General features: G+C 36.6%; 1 protein-coding gene across 2 annotated transcripts in view; it reads right to left on the minus strand.

Annotated features, from left to right (window-relative positions):
- ABLIM2 (actin binding LIM protein family member 2) overlaps positions 1 to 22,403 on the minus strand; it is a 133,151-nt gene that overhangs the window by 34,469 nt on the left and 76,279 nt on the right. Inside the window, exons 7-13 of one of the 2 annotated variants that reach the window (XM_015862871.2) lie at positions 20,700 to 20,787; positions 17,313 to 17,371; positions 13,058 to 13,135; positions 8,104 to 8,250; positions 6,323 to 6,355; positions 3,503 to 3,623; positions 1,748 to 1,846 (exon numbers count right to left, since the gene is read on the minus strand). In XM_015862871.2, the coding sequence (XP_015718357.1) occupies positions 1,748 to 1,846; positions 3,503 to 3,623; positions 6,323 to 6,355; positions 8,104 to 8,250; positions 13,058 to 13,135; positions 17,313 to 17,371; positions 20,700 to 20,787 (625 nt within the window). Of the gene's footprint in view, positions 1 to 1,747; positions 1,847 to 3,502; positions 3,624 to 6,322; positions 6,356 to 8,103; positions 8,251 to 13,057; positions 13,136 to 17,312; positions 17,372 to 20,699; positions 20,788 to 22,403 lie in introns of those variants that run through there. The other variant, XM_015862872.2, reaches the window with a different exon arrangement.

Here is a 22,403-nt window from a genome sequence, read left to right on the forward strand (position 1 = left end):
GACACTTTCTGGAATGAGACATTAACTCAGTGTAAAGCAGCGCTAATATACACCACTGCAGGGCTCAAGATTACTTATAAATAAGGATTATAAACATACCTGCCTATGTGATAAGAGTGCTGCAAAGCACTGCAAGTTACTGCTTGCAAAATATTTTAGCTCCTTAATAAAAAGAGTTGCAGAATTGTGAAATCTTAAAATTTTGATCACTGTTAATAAATGCATGGGCAAAAGCAGCTGGCACTTAAGGATTTCTTACTCCAAACAGCAGCAATAAGTAATTGCTGCTGCTCTGAGCAACAGCAGGTAGCACTGAAAATAAGCTCATTTTTAGCAAGAATGCTGCTAAGCAACTGCAAGTGGGCTTCTGAACAACAGATTTCAGTTCAGTGAAATGAGGCAATACAACACACAAAGAGGTTTTCTTACTCAGTACATCAGGTTGGATAATACTGCCCAAATCTAAAGGATGCAGCAAAATAAATAATAAGATTGTTCAGGCTGTGCCTCAGGGAATAACATGGCATGTCAGTCAGACTTCCAAAAAATATGGGTATGAGTATTTCGGGGGTGTGGGAAGATGCTTTGCAGGTAGACTTTGAAATGTCAACAGGATTAATCTCATCAGCTTTTGCATCGAGAATTTTCTCCTGAGTATCTCATTTGGAGCAACCTAGCCTTGACTCTGCTCCTATTTGCAATGGTGAAATTCAGCTGACTTTGAGTAGAACTGTTTCTGGGTACATTAGAGCTTAATTATTTTCTCCAAAAGGCCATGAGCATATGTAATTCATTTGAGTTCATATTTTAGATCTAAGTCTGGTTCCTGATGAGGGTCTCTTCCTTTTTTATAATAGTTACAATGGCAGAGTGAATACTTTCACTTTATTAAATCAACTGGTACACAGGAGTCAGGCATTTTCAGGCACTGAAAATGTTTGCCATTCATGTCTCCCCCCAGTTTGTATTGTTTCTGGAGAGATGGTAGTTAATGACTTTTCTTTCCTCTACTTACATAGCTAGATAAATAATAATAATAATAAAATTAATAGCCTTTGCCTGAAAGGTTCTTGGTATTCCTCAAAACTGCCTCTGGTTTGCAACGTGGAAGCTATTAACAGTTAATATCTACTGGGGAAAAAAAAAAACAAACACAAAGACTTGGAGTCTAAGCTCAGTTATTCTGCTTTGCACAATGTGGCACTGTTTGCTAATCAGAACAGCTATAGTGGTTTAACAAACTCTGAATTGCAAGATTTCTAGTAATTCTGAAAAAGATGAAGATAATCCCTAAATGAAAATTAGAAGGTCAGATAGCTGATGACCCGACACTGGAGTATTGTAACTGTGTAATATAAGTATGTATTATTATAAGTAAGTGTGTAAGCTTATTTATTGGGAATCACTAAAATCAGGTAAAGGTGAACTCTATATTTTTAGAGTCAATAAGATTTAAAATTATTTCCCTCTCTCATTTTCATTACAAAATCTAATTCCTTTCCTCCATCCCTTCAAAATACACTTAACACTCACTGGAAAATAAATAAATAAATAAATAAATAAAGCCAAAATAAAACAATTCATACTCACTCAGTTCTTGAAACTTACACAGTACATCAAAAAGCACTTGCACAAAATTAAGACAAAATTTATCCAAGAGGAAGCCATGCTTGCACAGACAAAAAAGTGAAACACATCTGAATAAGTCTACAGTATCACAGCACGGTTTTGCATTCCTGGACCTTACCTTTGAAGAAAGGGATGTAATGATGTCTGAATGTAGATGTAGGGCTTGGGTGTTGGGGCAGGGAGATGCAGCTACTGGTACCAAGACTCTGAGTACCAGCTGGGGGCAACAGAGAGTAAGTGAAAATAAACTATTTAGTTCACTTACTGAAAGCCACAAATTACAATGCCATCCTTCTTTTTCGGGAACATTTTCCTCCTGATGCTTAGAAAACGTACAGATTTTTTGTTTAATATACAATCTTTTTCTTGTTGTGTCTAAAAACATCACAGTGGCCATACTATGTGTTGGCCAATGGACACAGCATTTCAGTAGTTACTGAATAAAATGCTAATATAATGTAATGCATCAGAAAATATTCCAGAAAAGGCACCACAAAGAGCATTGCTGCTCTGAGGGAAACTCTGCATATTTTAAAGCTGCAGGAGGGAATGATATATGCTCATAATGGATCTAATGAAATGAAATGAGGATAGCCTGTCCTTAGATGAGAACCCTTATACAAGCAGGTCCAGTTCTCAACGCCATTGGCGTACAGTGGTAGGATTTAGTCCACAGTGTACCAGAACACTCAAGCACATGGCTAATTTAAGCACTTGAAGAAACATCCTGGAGTTATCTCCACTCTGCAAGTTATAAGTACTTTGAAAAACACTCTCAGAAAGTCAACTTTCTGTGTTCAATTTGTTGTAATAATGTTCTCATAACATTTGGAGGTCTAATGTCAACTATTAAAAAAAGCATTTACTGTGAATTTCATCTAAATTTCCAGTGAAATGATATGGCTTTAGACTTTATTTGGAATTTCTTTCATCTTTGCTCTTTCTTATAATAGTTTGCAGCTAAGCTTAGGCATGACACAGCTGCCAGACCTTTGGCAGAGACTGATATTCATCTCTATTTACTGAAGACTTGACATAATGCAAACAATTTCTTCAAAAACTGCTTCTGATACCCACACAATTTACATTTCCACTGGAAAGTTAATGATTCAAATTTTTTGAAACTAGTTAATTATAATATTGCCCCAATAAAATTAGAATAGAAAATAATAGAAAAATACTGAATATTCTGCGTTGTCAGCCCAGATGATGGAGTGGTAAAAAAATTACACTGAATTTTGAGCAAATTAGTTGATTGATAAGATGAAAATTCTTCACAATGCCCAGATAGGAAGGGGCCTTTGTACAGGGGACTTATGCAAAGATCAAAAGGGGTGTTATCATTCCTCTTTGTGTAACAAAAACATCCAGGATGCAGTAACACTGCTATAAGCTTATCAATTGAAGCAATATGGATGTGAAAAACTAGTCATTAGAGCCTCCACTTAGTTCTCCAGCTCCTCACTGTGGTCAGGAAAGTCATGGTGGACCACAACCCTGAAGTACAAGAAGAGACAATAAATTACCTGAGCACTCTCCTGGCTTTCTGTGCTTTTGCTGCTAACATACTGCACCATGAAAGAGCTGTGGATCGCCTATGTACTTCCAGGTACAAGGATTAAGTATCTTATATCTTCAGTTTACAGATAAATAAAAACCAAGCTTTCCAGGTACCTATTTTCTTTTTCTAGATGCTCATACCGGAATAATTTTCTCCTTCCTACGCATCAGACTGTCTGTTCACACCAAGCAGTACACTGTAATGAACTACTACTCTACCTAAAACTCTGTTTCTGGAGTTTCTGTCCTACCTAAAAAATAAGATGAAGTACAAGAAAAATCTATAGAACAAACAATGCTGGTTCTCAGTTACCTGGCCTACTGTAATGCTGAGGAGAATGGGATGTTGGAGTGTAGCGACCATAACCCAGTGAGCCAGCAGAGCTAGGACTTGATGTCCTGTACTGTTTGAAGGATCTGTCATCTTGGTCACCCTGAGGGGAAGAGAAGAAATACACCATTAGGGAAAAGATCTTCAAATCAGCTAGAACTTCTGATATTTCTGTGCATTTCTGTGCAAGATGGAACTTTATGCTGTTGTAATGCTCCATGCAATCCCAATGAAGCAAAGCGGCTTTCAGCTGTAAGCACCTCAACTGCAGTATGACTGAAGGAGTTCTGGAACTGCCAGGTTTCACAGAATGGCTATGCTTGCAGGAGAATCAGTGTATGCATGAATTTAGAGTGATGGTATTATTTGTAAAGAACGCTGTAGAATTACTGTTTCAGGACAGTATAATTTGCCACTCACTTTGATCTTCTGTAATGATTTAACATCCTTGGTTAGGTGAAAGACAAGATCAGGTTAGTATGACAGTATTATGGCTATTTTGTCCTTTCAAAGATGGCTGCATAGCACAGTATAAAGGTTATAGACACCACAAAATCAGCATCTACTAGCTATATTACATCACTGAAGCTAACCTGACTGCTTTATAAATAGCCCAGCACACAATACTTGAGCAAAACATAGTAATTATTAGCTAGGTAACCTCTAATAACCACTCATGTAAATTGTGTTAAGAATTAATTCTGCAGCACTGTGCAATGCAAGTCACACAACCTATTTTCCATGAAAGCCCTGACTTCAAAAAATGTACATCCATTCTAAACCTCTTATTCTTCATTGTTAAATTAAACTGTAATTTGCACATAGTGTCTTCTTAAGAGGAAAAACATAACTGAATGAATTAGATAAGGGAATGACTTTCTGTAAACTAGCTACAATGCAAATTCAATTTTCTTTTATGACAAGCAAGAAATAGCTGGAGTTAAATTAAAGCAAATCAATGTAACCTACAGATGCTCCCTTATGGAAAGTCTTGTTCTGAAAAATACTACCACCTCCTGTTCCAGTAGGAGTGAGTGAAGAACATGCTATCCCAAAGCAGGTGGTATGGGAAATCTTCAGGCATCTTTAACTCCCACTGGATCATTCATCATTTAAACATACAGCAGGTCCTAGCTATCCCCACCATCATCTCCCAGATTCCTATCAGGGCAACCTAATTATATCAATCCATTCATGGTTGGATTCTTCCCTCCTGCAGCTTCCCATTTGACTACTTTGGGGTTATCCTTGATTCCAGAGATGTATAATGTTCTCCCACCTCACTCATCAGTTTCTATCCTTTGGCTGAAGTGTACTTTTTCCCTTCCAGATTAACTGACTGCATTTTCAAAGATGGAAAATCATTCCATACTGGTAAATCACATTACTGCTTAAATATCCATGTCAGAAGACAAATAACCAAAAAGAAACAAACAAACAAAAAAACCCAAACAAACCAAGGAGAGCAACTGGTGCCTTCCCAAGCATGCAGTATTCTATAGGCATTTTGCCACCAACTCCTCCATGCTGAGTTTGAGATGTTTCTCTCTATATATAGCAACTTTATTTAATATCCATTCTAATCTCTAAAAAAAGAACTATATGGCAGTACAATCAAGTCCCTTTAAAGTCTTGGAATTACATATAAATACCATATGAGTGTTATGTAATGGTCTATGAAGTGTACAGCTGAATGATACAGTCAATTATTGTCAATAAACCCTTTCAACAAACCAGTGTTAAGTTTGTAGATGATGATGCCTGAGGTCCCTTTCACAGACTCCTTAGAGAAATACAGAAAAACTGGCAAAGCTGGATAAAATGGAACAGTCAATACAACATGAATCATCGCAGCACCAGTCTCCATGCCAGTGCTACTTCCGGAATCTAAATGCCTTACAGTGAACTGATAGCTAATTTAAACAAATTATTGCAATGTTGCTAAAAAGAAAGACCTCACATTATTTCAGACCTTACCTCTTGTGTACTTTTGGTCTCTGTAAAGAATACTCAGTCAAGCTCATGAAATACAATATTAAATAGAGCATGTATTTATTTGTAAATTTTCAAATAAACTACATTTCACTACTTAAATTCTCTGCTTAACCAACGTTCAAAGCTCATGATTTATAATATTTTCTAGGAATTTACAACTCTTCACTACTGCCAAAACTGTGCTAAAATGGGAATTATGGAAGTATTAGCCAATCCTGAGATGTTTAACTGACCTTACACATGGGGAGTTACATTAAATGCTTTCACTGCTTCTAAAAAGGTGATACTTCCTGAAGCAATTACTAGCATTCATCATTAGAATACACCAAAATATACCTCGAAGTTCACGTATGCACATATAACCTAATGGCACATGTGTACAAACAGTATAAACACTCTAAATTGCTTTGGAATAACAATAGAAGAGTAATAAAAAAAAATAATAATAATGAAAGAAGAGTAAGCATACCAAGCATTAATTCAAGTCAACTCATGCTGGCAGCTTTAAATGAAAAAATAAATCATGTTTCTTAATGTAATTTATTCAGTAGAACTTGAAGAAGTGACCAAAATACAACCTTTATTTTGGAAAGCTGAAACATGGATGACAGGAGAGATAGATGCATACAGATGACAATGCAGAAGCAGAACATGTATTCAACACAAGTAACACTGGTAAGAACATAAATTCTAAAACCCCATGCACTGCAGATGACACACATTTCAGACGCTGCTGGTTATCAATGTGACCAGGTTTATGCATCACCAAATGGGTCAGAACAGACGAAGAAAGGCACTGGGGATTACCTCAGTAAGTGTTGGAGAGAGCAACTGAGGTGACTGCAAACAGCAACACACAACAAATTAGTGATACAAATTCATGCATGATGTTACTTGTGAGAAGAACTACTCCTAAAATATCAATATCCATGTATAACATGATATAAATAGGAAAAACACCTGTCAAATGAGTTAGGGTAATATTCTTTCATTTTAATCAAGGTAAGAAAGAAAGAGACATAAATTCTTTCCATTGTTACTACAAAATCCTGTGGCCTGTACCTGTACCACTGAGTGCTGATGGTAGAAACCTCACATTTAAATAAGGCATAAGGCCTAGTTATATCTACACTAAAGCACCTCCAAAATCTGGATTAGAATTGTTGTTGCTCAGAACTAGTGATTTCAAGGGAAACAAAAATACCTGCATCTTGCATTTAGAATTAAACATCCTGCAATTTGATAATTTTCCTTTCAAAATTAAACACCAAGCTTGATTACTTGAGAACAAATCTACTGAAACTACCATAGCTGCAGGTATAGCCAGGATGATGAAGGCTGAAAACCAGGATATATATATATATAAATATAAATATATATATATATATGTATATATATTTTACCATGCCAATGCCAAGGATGTAAAATATTTGGAGTATCAAGAAAGTGTGCACACTGGCATTGGATGGAAAGCAGGCAGCCCCAGATATCCTTCACTAAATTATGCATTTAAAAGGAGATAACCAGATACTAGTTTTTTTTATTATTATTATTTATTTTTTTTAAGGTATCACTGAGGTCTTTGTGACATAATGCCTCCATCAGAGCAGGCATACCCAAGCATGCTTTGGCCTAGTGGTGCAAACACCAAGGGAAGAGCAAATGTGTCATGAAATAGAGTTTATGCTTTAAATCATGTTCATACTTTGACCATGAATAGTCAGTTCAGGCTAAGTCTTGTATCTTAATAGAAGTCTATGTATATGCCAGCAACCAGTGCTGAAGCAAACACCCAGTCCTGAGCCTCACTTGGGTCTTTGGGTGCACGGCTATTATTTCTTGTATTCATTTCCAGCAATCTATTTGCATACACAGAGAAAAAAATCTTCCATGCTAGATAGTATTTATCTTACAAATCAATGCAGTGTTTCTGAGAGGTTGAATTAGTAAAGAAGTATCTCAAATTACAGAAGAAATTAGAAATTGAAATAAAAGAGTAGATGTGATGAGGGAAGAAAGCTAACTTGTATGACAGGAGTTATATATGAATGTTTCACATACACACACAAGCACAAAAACAACAACCAGAATTAGGATTAATAAGATTACCTTAAATTAGATTTCATTAGAACAAATCGCTTAACATTAGCTCTGTATATGAACAGACTGAAATACATGCATGACATGAGAACACATGAGTTGAACGCTGTTTTGTTATGAAAATAAGAATAGTACACTTAAAAAAATAAATGAATAATTAAAAATCATGGAAGTCATTTGGCTTTGCTGCTGATTCCTGCCATTTTGATTAGCAATGGATCTTGTTTCCTACCACATGCACGTAGAACTACTCCTTTCAAAGAAAAGCATATCTAATTACACATCATCTGTTCCACGAACTAAAAAGTGAAATGAAAATTTTCTGGAAGGCTAAAATGCTTTGTGAATGAATGGATGACATGAGTCAGTTAATCAAAGTTATAAAATACATATGTATTTAATTCTGCACATTTGAGTGTTCAACAATGTTTAATGATGCACATCAAATCTCAAATTCATATTAAAAAAAAATACCCATGTTTCAGTACCTCCCCGTAACTATGCCTGTCATCTGAAGAGTAACTGATATATGGAGAATAGGAGATCATATCTGGGCGGTCAATGTTATAGATGGCTTTATTTTTAGGAAGAGCAGCCAAATCCCTGTAGTCAAGAATTTCATCTCCAAGCTTTGCCTGAGGAAAGGAGGAAAGAAAGAAGTAAGAATAAGAATGAATATGGTCAGGAGGCAATCAGAAAAGGACAGATATATGTAGGTAGAAGAGTTGTCATCAAAGTAATAAACTACTCTTGTATTTGTGCAAATTTAGATACCTTTTATTTAATACACAATGCTAAATTTTACTGTTGCTTTCTTTTTAATATACTGGTGTTTCCCATTTTTGTCACATTAATACTATTAGAAGCAGCATGGCATGGTCCCAGTTCCTTTGGTTATATTCTGATTGTTAACTGTATAAAGAGACGTAGTCTTTCTACAAGACATTGTAGAAGACTTTCTACAAGACATTGTAGAAGATATTCCACAAGACATGGTAGTTTTTCACAGGCAAAACAATTTTCATTTTAAAGTGGTATTGGTACGCAGGGTTCCCCTATCATAAGCAGCAGTGAATAATCAAATGTGTATTTCCAACATATACTCTCCAGATGCTGACAAACATTAGTCAGGTCTTTAATTTCTTTCCATTCAGTTGTATACCACAACGTCACCTCCCTCCTTTCCTATTTCTAAGCAGCCCTAATTATGGGTCAAAAGTCAGCAGATGATGGATTTACACTGTTGTGGGTTAGTTGGAAGATTACAGATGCCACTTAAAAAAAGATCAGACCCTTTCATGAGATTCACACAACCAACAGAGGGCTCTCTGCCAGCTGTTTCACTCCCCTTCTAGTATCGTTATTCCAAAAGTAAGATTATCGAATGCCGTATTTTCACAGATTATCACTAGGATAACAGTTACTTGCACCAAAGCTGTACACAGCACGCATCAAAATCATAGACAGAACAACAAATTAGCCATATGCAGGGGGAAAATGGCAGTGTAATTCTGTAGTTCCTCAGTACTGTAGTACCTCAGGCTTTGCAGAATGATCAATTCTTTGTTCTTTTGGCAGTAAAATGATGACTGAATGTCACATTTCTCTGAGAATCTCAGTATGATCAGCTGTCAAACTGTAATAATGCTTTCCATGTGTAGATAATCTGCAAGTATCAAGGATTTATGTGTGAAGTGAGTACACTTCTTTTTTTGTATGAGATAATTTGAGTAGATTTTCTAGGGAAGTTTTTCATTAAATTAATCATGCGGGAGAAAGGTAGCATGGCAACTTTAATTTCTCTCTTTTCCTGAAACAGTGCAGGAATTCTGCAAACACAAGCAACATGGAAAAGAGAAAGATTTTTCTTAACTAAGGAAGCTACTATAACCACCATATATTTTCAAAACTAGCGACAAAATTTATTTTAATCAGATATCTGATTCTTAAAGATGACACAGTGATCTCATTTTCCTTGCAGCTACTTCAGTCCCTAAAGAGCAACAAAACAGACCCTTAATGAAAATAAATCCTTTCTTGCTGAGAAGCCAGTGGAAACCTCTGTCACAGGCACATGTCATTCAACAACCAGGAGTCTGTCTGGTCTGCTCCAGGAAAACTTTGGGAAGTACTGTAGTCTATGAAGAAAGCCATGGAGGCTGTGAAAGTTTTTTAAAAGGCATTCAAGGTTGTGGAGATTATTCTAGTGAGTTCAGAGAAGTTCAGAATTAGGAGTATGTGAATCATGGTAGTCTTAGCCCCTGTCTCTCCATAGAGCAGTGCAATGTGATGTCCTCCCATAAGACTTCAGAATTAACTTACCTACTTATAAAACTCCTTCCCATTTAAACGTCATAATATAGCCAAATTTAAATGAAAGAACACCTTAGAAATACAGTTGCTTTCTAAACACTGAACTCCACAAGCATTCAGCCTACATTTTTTATTTTACTTGTTTTACCTACTTCCAAATACTCGACTGAAATTTAAATACTCTAGAGAAGGCTCAAATTACAGCTAAGAGGTTTTAAACTATTTCTTAATAATCTGGTATTCTGGATTCTGTTGAAACCACACAATCTAAATTTAGAGTATCTTTTTCATTTGGAATATTTACTTTTACAATCTTATAATAGCAAATATGATTGGGTACATAAATGTAATACAATTTCTATTCCTGGTAGAAGCATGTACAGCACAGCTGTGTAACCTAAACTAAACCTTGCAGTTAGGTACATAATTGAAGGAACTTCCTAATTTTCCTTAGAATTTAGATAACTATAAATAAGGACTTTTATTTAAGCCCTTTTTAGTGACACAATCTAGACATTAACTGGAAGTAAATTTTTAAATGGTATGCAGTGATTCAGAGAATGTCTGCAGTAGAGGAAATTTCAGTCTGGATATAATCTAACCATCACTGAAGCTAATTAAAAGATTCCCATTAACTTCAAAGGGTATTAGTCTATGCCCTCTCAAAACAAAAAGCCAACACAGACTGATGTCAACAGAAGAATGAAAGATACACAACTTTAGTAGACAGCCTGCATGAACCATGCTCACATTAAAAAAAACATACTTTGTAAATCACTGCATAGCTAGCCAGTATGCCATGAACCAGAAACATGTCACCCACAAAATGCTGCATTCAATTGTAGGGGTTGGAAGGGACCTCTAGAGATCATGAGTCCAACCCCCCTGCCAAAGCAGGCTCCCTGCACCACGTCACAGAGGCAGGCATCCAGGCAGGTCTTAAATATCTCCAGAGAAGGAGACTCCACCATCTCCCTGGGCAGCCTGTTCCAGTGCTCTGTCACCCTCACTGTAAAGAATTTCTTGCACACACTCATGCAGAACTTCCTATGCTGAAGTTTCATCCCATTACCCCTAGTCCTGTCCCCACGCACTACTGAAAAGAGACCAGCATTGCCACTATGGCCTCCACACCTCAGGTATTTATAAAACTGGATCAAATCCCCTCTCAGCCTTCTTTTCTCAAGGCTAAACAGGCCCAGTTCACTTATTCTCTCCTCATAGGGGAGATGCTCCAGGCCCTTCACCATCTTTGTGGCCCTCCACTGGACTCTTTCCAAGAGATCCCTGTCTTTTTTGTACTGGGGATCCCAGAACTGGACACAGTATTCCAGATGAGGCCTCACCAGGGCAGAATAGAGGGGGAGGATCACCTCCCTGGACCTGCTGGACACGCTCTTTTTAATGCACCCCATATGCCACTTCCTACCTGCTCTGCCTGCCTTGATCTTTGCTAGCAATATAAAATTTAGACAGTTGGGTCTTTTTCCTGGGTTATTCTCTAGCAATTTAAAAAAGAAAAAAATTATGTATGTTGGAAACAATAGTCAGGTTGTTTTCTACATGGAGATAGTCTTAAATCTAACTGAACCCTAATCTAATCTGCAGACCCATCTGCACCAAAGAGGAGACAGGAAAACATAGCTGGAGAAAGGCAGGATCAAGTGTGAGAGACGCCTTTCAGTAGCAGCATAAATTTGTAAGTGGTTAAATCAATCATGAAAAACTCTAAACAAAACTTGAGCATGTCTGTATATCATAGAACTCTTGTAATAGAAAATATAGAAAAGATAGCCAAAGGATTGTTTTGACAATATAGAAGTTCAGTAACACATTTTACACTCTTTTTTTCTCTTCTGTTCATAGAAATAGGATGAAATACGATTTAATTGATCTCAAAGCTTTCTGACAATTAAGCAAGTTATAAACGAGACAGAGCAAGAACTTGTATCCCACTGAGAAATCTTCTTAACCTAATCAACTCATATTTGCTAGAGAACTTATTCTTTCACAGTCCCAGATGCCTCCAAAATATATTATGGTAACAAGCATGAGGGTTGTCTGCTAATTTAATGACATTCTTCAGAAAGAAAAGGAAGGAAGAAAGAAAATGCAGGTTTGTCCTTGACTATTACCAACCTGTGAAGCATATTTAAAGCTGTAATCACAAACATTAAGACAAACACTACCACCTATTACTAAAATACATAAACCTTAGAAGAATGCTCACGGTTATAAAAACAATGATGTAGCACAAGTCTGGAGTGGGAGAGACCAAAAGAAAATACTAAAAGAAAACATTTACGTAATACTTATTGTATTACATTAATATGTAATATAATAAACTGCCTTCACAGAAGTTGTGGAAATGACTTTTTTTTTTCTTTAATTGGGATTAATCCCCAGCATGCACCCAATTGGAAGGAAAACTTAGAAGTACTGATAGCCATTTAGATAAGGGGCAATTCCTTCACTTCCAGCAAAGTCTCACTCATATAAAGGGCTATTTTATTCAAAATAATATCTGTTTAAAGAATGAGGACAAGCTTGGCTCCAAGGCACTGTTTTGCTCATCTCAGTATAATAAATGCAAGCTCTTAATCTTAGTGTAATAAAGCCAGTCACATCTCCAGCAATCCCCTCTGGTACCATTCAGTGAGAATGACTGACCTTCCCCAGGGATACTTGGTCAAAGAAATGGGAATGCTACATATTTCTACATATTAGTTACCAAGTGGTTTTGCTCATGAATGTTACCTACAGCAGTTACTACAACTGAAGTACACTCAGTATAAGCTTTTAGCATATTTGTCCAGTTTTTAAACTCTCTGAACTTTCCAGAGTAAGTACTTATTAGACCAGAAACACACCAAATTTCTCCGAGTTTAAGGACTGGAATTCTTTGAGGCCTGTCTCCTGCAGTCACACACACGTGTTTTCACATGCAGTCAGATGCAGGCTTGGCAGCTTGATTTCAGAAAGTAGTATTCAAATCTAAGCTTGTAATCTACCTGTGGGCTGTAGCGTTTATTTAGAATATATTTTTAGAAAGGATTGTGGTAGTTTGGTTCCTGTGGTATGAACCACACTCTATTGGTAATATAAGTGCTGCAAAGACAAAATACTCACATAGATCACACGGCTTGGGGAACCCGATGTACTTGAAGCAGGTACAGAAATTATACTCTCAGAGGAAGTCCTTGTTTCCTATGGTAGGAGAAGAGACACGAAATAGTAGGAAAAGAGAGAAAAGAGGGAGCCATTTCTTTGAATATAACCTTCACTGGCCAAAATAACAAATTAGAGTGAGCTCAAAATGGACAGGTATGCCCCCAAAAACCCATCTCTATACTGACAGTTTGAAAAAACAAAATGATTTCAGAAAAAACTTGCTCCTCCCCCCTACCCTTCAGAAGGGGCTGGGCTTCCAGGGTGGCCTTAGGTTATAGGAGGTAAAGTTTAAGTTACAGCAGCTCTGGAGAATCCAAGGTCACAAGATGATTTGTTTGTAACATTTTTACTTTATGGTTGTAATTTCAAACTGATGTAGCTGCCTCTGGAACACATCACTGTACTGTGTCACTCACAGCAGCCCGACATCCTGCAGAAGATACTGAGTCAGATACCCAATAGGTTTGCTTTCTTTTCCCTAATTGTAAGAGTTAATTTTAATGCAGGTAGTTTTGCTCCGTTTTCAATCATTGCAGCATCCAGTCACAGCAAATACTGCTTTTTTTTTTTTTTTTAGTTGATTGCTTTGTGATGAAAAATATAATTACTTTTAAATAAGAGGCACGATGAAATAAACAATGACTCAACAGACCTGATGCTTATAACTGAAGTCCAAGCAAATCTTAGTGAGAAGACCATGTTTCCATACCCTTTTTTTTCCCATATATATTAATTCATCATAAGATACTTTCCCTCACCTCTGAAGAAACCTATTTCTGATTGTAAAAAGTATGTATTTTGCCATTTGCTCACAATAATTTTTATTTACTGTCTCACTAAATGCTTCTTACATGGAGGTTATAACTGCTCAAATCCTTAAAAGGGATTTAGCATTATTAACCTGTCAGGTCAAGATAGCATCCTACTACTTCAGTCTTCTCTTGGAATATTTGCTAATTTTTAGTAGACGTGCAAATGTGTCTTATCTCAGAGGTGTCTGTATGACAGGCATTAACAAGGTCCATATTGTTAAGTCTGTAGAGAATTTTAAAATGAGTATCTAGTACAAGAATTCCTTACCAAGCCGAGTGAAGCTGCATACAGCAGTAGAGACAGAGAGAGGTGAACCATTCATGGTAAAGTTAAAATGGTTTGATGGTAATTGCTAAATGTTTTCAGAGGAAATATGAATTTCTAAGTATATATATTCATTAATCATACAAGAGAAGTAATTCTTCATTGCTACAATGTTCTGTATTAGCAGAATGAAGAAACTCAGCAATCAGAACAACCCTTCCACAGATCTTTAGCACAAATTAGTCCTACGGCCCACTCTGAGACTATATATGTGGAGATACTCATCCATATTAAAAACATTTCTGTTTTATTGAAATGCCTGACTGAGACTTTGGCACTTTTTCTTCCTCTCATTTTCAGAAGGCTCTGGACAAGCTCAGGAATTCCAGGGGCCAGGCAAAATATCAGTACAATATTATCTGAGAAATAATTGTTGCTGCCCATTGAGATGATGACTCAGCACAAATGGTATAATCACAAATCCTCTGCTGCATGGCCAAAGCATGCTGCAGTTTTCCAGAAACTGTGTGAATTGCATGAAAGTGTCATCAATGCACTGATGTCACATGCAAGCTATAAGTCTTTTTCATAATGTCATTACAGGACATCCATTGCTGTAGAGGAAAAAAGCTGAAGAAAACTCCTACTCCAACGTCCTGTATGTACTATTCCAATGTTTTAAAGCCCATTAAGGACAAATAACAGTTTTTGTTTAACCTCAGGGTTTCCTAGACAAAGCCTCAGGCCTTCTTCCTTTCACGCTCATCAGCAGAATGTGCTTTAACATGTAGCAGTTAACAACACTTAGATAAAAGTCATAGCATACATGTCTGAATATATTTAATAATGCATAAACAAATTCCCAGAGCTCTTTCAGTGCTTTTCCTCATCTTAGAGATGCCATTTTCTTTTCAAGAAAAAACTACAATTCAATATAGCTTCTAACTTTTGCAATAAAAGTGCTGAGTCTCATCTTTCTGATGTATTCTTATTCTATTCAGCTACTCCCTCAAAGTGTTCCATTTTTATTCCTGGTGATTTAAACCTGTTCATTCTACATCTCACATACTCTATATTCTCTTCATGATCCATTACCCCCTTTTACCATACTTATTCCTTTCCCACTGTACATAAACTTCCATCTTTTGCCACAAATTCTTGAAACTCATTGGACTTTATTGCTTCTGTTCACTTCTTTATACTACTTATTTCTTTTATTTCTACTCTGCAGTTTCCAGTTTTATCTCTTGTGCTTACAATCTCATTCTCTTCATATTTTTCTTCTCACTGTCACTCTCTTTCACAACTTCCTTTGCCCTTCTACTCCACCTCCAAAGTTTAAGGGTGTGATGCCACCTACTTCTCCTTTTGTCACCTACTTTAGTTACATGCTGTGCTTCTGTCTGTGTAAAAACACAGAGAGAATACTTCTAAAAACAACACTGCAAAGATTGACAAGAAAACTGATCAACTCGGGTATCCCATTCCCAACTTCACTCTGTATGTATGCTGGAAATTCTATCACTGCCCTCTTTGAAACAGCATCCTTTCTTGTTTGGTTGGTTTTTTGTTTTGTTTTGGTTTGGTTTGGTTTTGTTTGTTTGTTTTGTTTGGCTGTTTCAAGAGAAGGAAGCACGAAAGAAAAGGAAGAAAGGATAAGAAAAAAGTCTTTGGAAAATTCTTTGAGCTTTATTTTATTATTACTTTTTTTTTGTACTCAGGGAAAAGCCCCACTGACTTCCAGGTGCAGGCAACTTCCCCTGCTGAGGAAGGGGCAGACTCCCTCAGGAGAGATGTGCTATACGTGAGAACCCTGGACAACAGCATCCACTGTCTATCATTGAAGGAGGAAAAAAAAAATCCTACCACATTCTACACAGAGTACATGGAGTTTTAGCCCTGCAATTTCAATACTCAGCCAGAACAAAATCCTCAGGAAGCCTGAAATACTGCAGAGTACTATTAGACTTAATCAGCAGTACTTATTACTCTCAAGTATTTTGACAATAAAGTGTTTTTTTTTGTTTTTTTGTTTTTTTAATTATTATTCTGAAATGCCACTTATTTGATATTCAGAGATTGCCAAGGAATACCCAAGAAATAATTTTCCAGAACATGGCTATAAAAATTACAGCCACGATCTTTCGGGGTAAAACACAAAACAATATTTTTTCAAATCTGTAATTTAGTCCAAGTGGCACTAGCTAACACTACATTTGTAAACTCTCTTTTTATAGCTGCTGCCTGCTGCTCTGACTTGTGTCCCATGTGACTTGTGCTCAAGACTCGATTCAAAGCAAGGCTTTTTTGAGCAAGATACCAAGGATACCACTTGGAGCATCAGAGAAAAGCAGAGCTGAAAAGCCCTGTAGTTGGCCTCTGCATTAAATGAGATAACTGCATCTCAGTCCCACCACTTCAGAGAGATCATTTCCCCAGCTACAGATTAATTCTTCATTTCCTACGGGCAGCTTATTCATCTGCTAGTCCTGTAATTAATGTTAAAGTTGCCAGAACACTCCCCCTTTCCCCTTGAATAAAGACAGATGCACAAAATCATCCAACTTAAGGAGGTATCCAAAGCCAGAGATTAAATTAAGTTGGGTCTGGCTTGCCAATTTTTTACATGCAAATAATAAAAATGAAATTCCAAGGAGAGGGTGGGTTTTTTTGTTTTTGTTTTCTGTGTTTTTTTTCTTTTTCTTGTAAAAACATATGAAGTGAAAGTCCTCTGATCTTTTAAGTGCAGAGCCACATAAAAAAAAGTCATACAGATCATGTCATAATCAGGCAGAAGTTAAAAATTAACTTTTTTTTTCTTCTTTAATTTCCCCATCTTTTCTTGTTCAACTAATATGTACTGCTCTTAGATCGTGGTTCTCCTCAAGCTGTAGCTTTAATCATAAGTAAAACCAGAATATAGAGTGCTTCTCTAATCTGCTACATTTTTGTCACTGAAGTTTAAAATTCCAGTATTGTAAAAGTTTAAAACCCTTCCCTATGTTCGGTTGCTGAAAAAAAAAAAAAAAAAAAAGAAAAAAAAAGAAAAGAAAAATAAAAAAGGAAAATAAAAGAAGAGATTGAAACTAAAATGACAATGAAGTAATACTGGGTAAAAAAAAATAAGGTAACTTACCTTGTTCTTTTCTTCAGCCTTGGCAGCCTGTCTACAAACTGGATGCCAGATGGATGTACCTGGAGAGTAAGTTTAAAACTGTGCTTAATTTGTTTCCCTAATAAGTGTTTTTTTATAGAATAACAACTTGCTGACTGATTCCTCTGCAGTCACAATTCCATGCACACTCCCAAAGCTAAAAGTATCAACTTCCCCATATTGGTAAGCCCGGAAAAAAAGATTTTAAAAACTAGGTGTACTTCAGAAAGCTACATGGATTTCAGCATGCAAAATTAACATCAAAACCTAAGCAATGTTATATGGTACCACTGTAGCTCCTCTGGCCCAACCTCCTGCTCGCAGAGGGTCAAATTCCAGCAGCATAGAGCTGTGCTCAATTGGGTTCTGAGTATCTCCAAGGATGGAGACCCACAGCACTCTCGTGGTAATTTTATATTTTCTTATATGAACGTGGAGCTTCCTATTCTCTTGTTATGCATATTCGCATAATAGTTTGGCCCAGGTCATTCTAAGCAACACATGGTGATGGAAAGGAATAGCATTGATCCCCTTAAAACTAGCTGAAAATTCAGTCTTTTATTCAAAATTCTGCATTGTACTGACCTTGCACTGCATGCTTATGTCATATAAATTAAATGCTAAAGAACTACTTAATTCATGGGAATATCCAACCTAGATAAAGCAGAAAATACATGAACCTATGTACCTATCTATACTTCATAAATCTACTGATTGGAAGGGTATGAACTCCAGAGATATGTGTGAAATAGAAACTGAGTAACTTAGGAGTTTTGGATCAGTCAAAAAGAAAAAATAAAGTCAATAGCTGAGCTATTTCATACATTCAACAGTAAGATGTGTCACATTGGAACAGTTTGCCCAAGGAGGCTGTGGATGCACCATCCCTGGAGGCATTCAAGTCCAAGCTGGATGTGGCAGCCTGGTCTGGTGGTTGGTGACCCTGCACATAGTAGGGGAGCTGAAACTTGATGATCCCTGTAGTTCTTTTCAACCCAGGTCCCTCTATGATTATAATCGTGTGATACTGTATTCAGTGGAAGTGAAATGTGCGTACTCATATAAAATAAAGATTTATCTGTAAATTTTAGTAGTAAGAAGGAACTTTTATGTTTATGCTGGTCTGATGTAGGAGATGACACAAGATAAAGCATTTCTTCACACACTTAAATAACATCAGTACACAGTAAGCTCTTTCCAAGTAAATGGGAAGCTGAGAACTTGTGTGTCATAAATATTAAATATTTTTACTGGGCGTAGGACACCAATAGGAAATGCTTTGTTTTCACAGCAGTTTGATAATTTTCTTCATCAGTGGATTTTGGAAAGAAGATAGAAACAGAAAGCCTATTTCAGAGAAGGCAGATGGAGAGCATCAGAATTTGTTTCACAAAAATAATCCAGATGAACTCAGACTAAGGCAGTACAAGACTATCTGTAAATTCAAACTGGGTACATTAAGTTTACTAAGTTTTTGAAGTTTTTTGAGGATGGAACTACCAAAAAATGGCTTAATAGTACCTTCAATTTCAATGCTAGTTTATGTTCCAATTATGAATGTTGCCCACTGAAAGAGCTTGCCCCAGATGTCACACAAGCACATTTTTCCCAGTGTTATTAAACAGAAATTAGATTAACTTCTTTGAATGACTTACTCCAATCTAAAGTCACACAAACTGCCTGAGAAACATTTTCATGTAGAAGAAAAAGGGTCAAATTAATCAGCTGGCTGACTACTGAAGATTTAAGGTCTGCAACACCTCAGGTAAATTTAGATCAGTTTATTAAAGGAGTGAAGAACGTTCTCATAAATCCCTGAGTTTTAGCTAACACATCTGGTCAGGCAGTCCACATATCTAATCACAGACTATTCACAAAATTAACACCAGTTTCTACTGGAATCTGTTCTTCATCAGAAGACAAAAAGTGCATTAAAAAAGTTGGTAGGAATGTTTCAAGCACCAGAAAATACAGTGGTTAAGATGGCTTCAAATTAATAGGACTTGAGCATAGTTTGTAATGATTTGAACTAAAATTTATCACAAAAACTAACAGTCATCCTTCAGATAAACTGAACTTAAAAAGATTGAATACAGTTGAGTTTCTGAGGGTTTGAAATCTAGAAACAAATTCATAGTATGATATCTTTTTTTAAAGCACCGATTTCCTGGGGGATTTTAGTACTGCTAAGCTACTTTGCAATTTGAAGAACCACAGAATTCTCTGGCTCTTGTGAAAGAACACAAGAGCACAGACCAGGACAATTATGTCCTTTAATGAGCTAGTTCTTGTAGTAAACCAAACAGACAATATAATTGTCATTTTGAATAACCTACTAAATTGTTATCAGATCTTACTGTTGTGTTTTAAGGTCTAACTTTTCCAGCTTAAAGAATGACTTCAAAGTACACTTCTAGAAAACTGTGGGCAATTGTGTAAGTTGTAATACAGATCTGGGCAAGCATGTAATTTTGAGATAACATACAACTTTGCGGTTCCCACATCTTACTGTTTCTCTTTTCTATCTTGCTTTGAGAACATAGGGCCAATTAAAGACATAGGCAAAAGCCTTCATTATCCCCGGAGATTGTCCCTATATTTAACCATGCATACCTCTTTTACTTTGATCAATTTAGTTCAGTTAAAATTTTCTACACCTGAAATGCAGATTTTAGTATTATTATTTTTTTAATTATTATTTTTAATGAATAAGTTACAGAGCTATTCTTCACTATTACCAGTAAAATTTTCTGACAAAGTAAAGTGAATTTCTTCAGTCCAAGTTTGTGGTTGCCTCTGGTATTAATCTATTGTTTGGTAAGGGCTTCCGATCCATGGCATCTTTATCTCCTCTTTTCAGAGGTAGTTAGGTCCGACTGAAGAGAATTTAAGTAAGGAGCAAGATATTTTCTCCTTGTATGCAAATAGGTAATGAGCATAGAACTGTTCTAAAATTTTCAGTGGCAGCTTTAGGGAACCTACTGTACTATGTCTGTATTAACTTTCACCTGGACCACTTGTAATATCTGAAAAATCACATTTTCCACTAAAAGGAAAATTTTATAAACATAACTGTCAAGTAGTTTCACCTGCAGGACATAACTACTACTACTTATTCTCTCAGTGATTCACACTTGCTATTGATTGAAATTAGGAGAGAAGTAATAGTGAATAAGAAGCACTGGGGAGGAGAAGGTAGTGAGGTGTTTTTTCGCTTTGGTTTTGCTTTTACCTAGCCTACATGCATCAAACCTCACTTCCTTTGGTACTTATAAAGTGGGAATACACATAATACAACTCGGTCATGAAAGCAGGTATAAGCAGGACAGCCATGATTCTAAGTGTTATGACTTTGTTTGTTTGTTTTACCTTGAAGATACATTTCTTCTCCTTCTGTGAACATTTGGTTGCACCTGCTGCATCGTGCACAAGTAGGATGATAATGTTTGTCTCCTGCCTGCCCAGGAAAAAGAAAAAGAGAGCTGAGTAAGCATTCTGGTGAATTGTGAGGCTTCTTTATGAGAAGGGATTCTTTTTCCATCAACTAGAATATAATTAGAGTAAATCAGTGAATTTTAATTAGTTGAATCTCCTGTACATTGGCAGTACCTATTTATTATATACATTTAACTTTATAAAATCAAACTGTGATCTTCTCAGCCACCTCTTCCACTTCTCAGCCACCCACTCAGTAAAAGAGTGTATCCTGATGTTCAGACAACTTCTTGTGCTTCAGATTGTGCCTACCACCTCTTGTCCTGGCACCATACTCCACTGAAAAGAGCCTGGTTTCATCCCCACTCCACTCTTCCTTCACGCACACGCCCCTTTATCCAGAGTTCTTGCATACAACTCATGTGGTCTCTCTGGAACAGATCCTTGTTATGTTGAATAGCCCCCAAACAGGTCCTGAATATGCTCCTAGCAATCCTTGCTCTTCAAAAACACCTATGGAGCCACAAGCCAGATCGCGGCAAACCTTCTATGTTCTCCTTGACTCCACATCCTGCAGTGCTAGACAGAATGGCCCACGATTTTTGGCTTATGCTCAATGCCACTTCTATTAAGAAAAAAAACAAGAGACCAAGTAACTCTAAAGTTAAGTCTGAGTCCAGAAGAAATGCCCTTGAGCTAACAATAGAACAAAATGTTCTTATGTTGAATGTTTCATAAACTGTTAACCTGGAGAAGGTTGAAATAGACATTAGAACTTCGTGTGCCTTTAACAAGTTACTCTTAATTATTGTCCCACTGTCTTTGGAAATCATCACACCTTCCACTTCCATCGCACCAGAAATTTAACACTGTTACTGCAAGAATTACTACTGAGTGCTTTTCACCGAGTGAATGAAGTCACCAGTGGTACTTATACTGAAGAACATATTATGAGTCTGGAGGCTATTTTGCCATTCACGATATCAAATACAGTAGCGTTATAATTTTAGGTTAAAGAATCTCTGTTTTCTACTTCACAGAATGGTTTGAGTTGGAAGGAACCTCAAAGACCACCATGTTCCAGATCTGCTGCAATGAGCAGGGACACATTTCTTGAAATAAAACCTATCACATCAGAATTGCTATATTGAAAAAAAACAACAAAAAACCTGTTCCTTTTTATTATTCTTTTTATAGTACTGTTTGTGCACACTGCTGAGTGTTTTCTGCAGCTTTAAAATGGAAAATGATTGCAACTTACTATGTCAACACCTTAAGTTATCATACCATTAAGTATCAATATAGGGTTTAAAGCGTACAGGTTTTAAACTGTTTCCCTGAATACCTGTGTTTAAGGACAGAAGGCTACTATATAATTTCATAACATCATGTTGAAAAGAAGGATTATTTTTCTTGGCAGATTCATTTTGCACAAACATTCCTAATGCAATTCATAGCCTCAATAATTCAGTAGATAAAGATCCCAGGTAAACACTATCCAAGGGAGTTCAATTACTCCTGCGCCAAAATAAGCTGTCAGAATACATTCTCATATAACGTGTACTGTAGCATGCAAAATTCTGTTACACTTCTCTTCTAACCAAAGCACAGAATACAAGTCATGCCAGAGTCTTTATC

This window comes from Coturnix japonica, chromosome 4 (assembly GCF_001577835.2).
Source record: "Coturnix japonica isolate 7356 chromosome 4, Coturnix japonica 2.1, whole genome shotgun sequence".
NCBI lineage: Eukaryota > Metazoa > Chordata > Aves > Galliformes > Phasianidae > Coturnix > Coturnix japonica.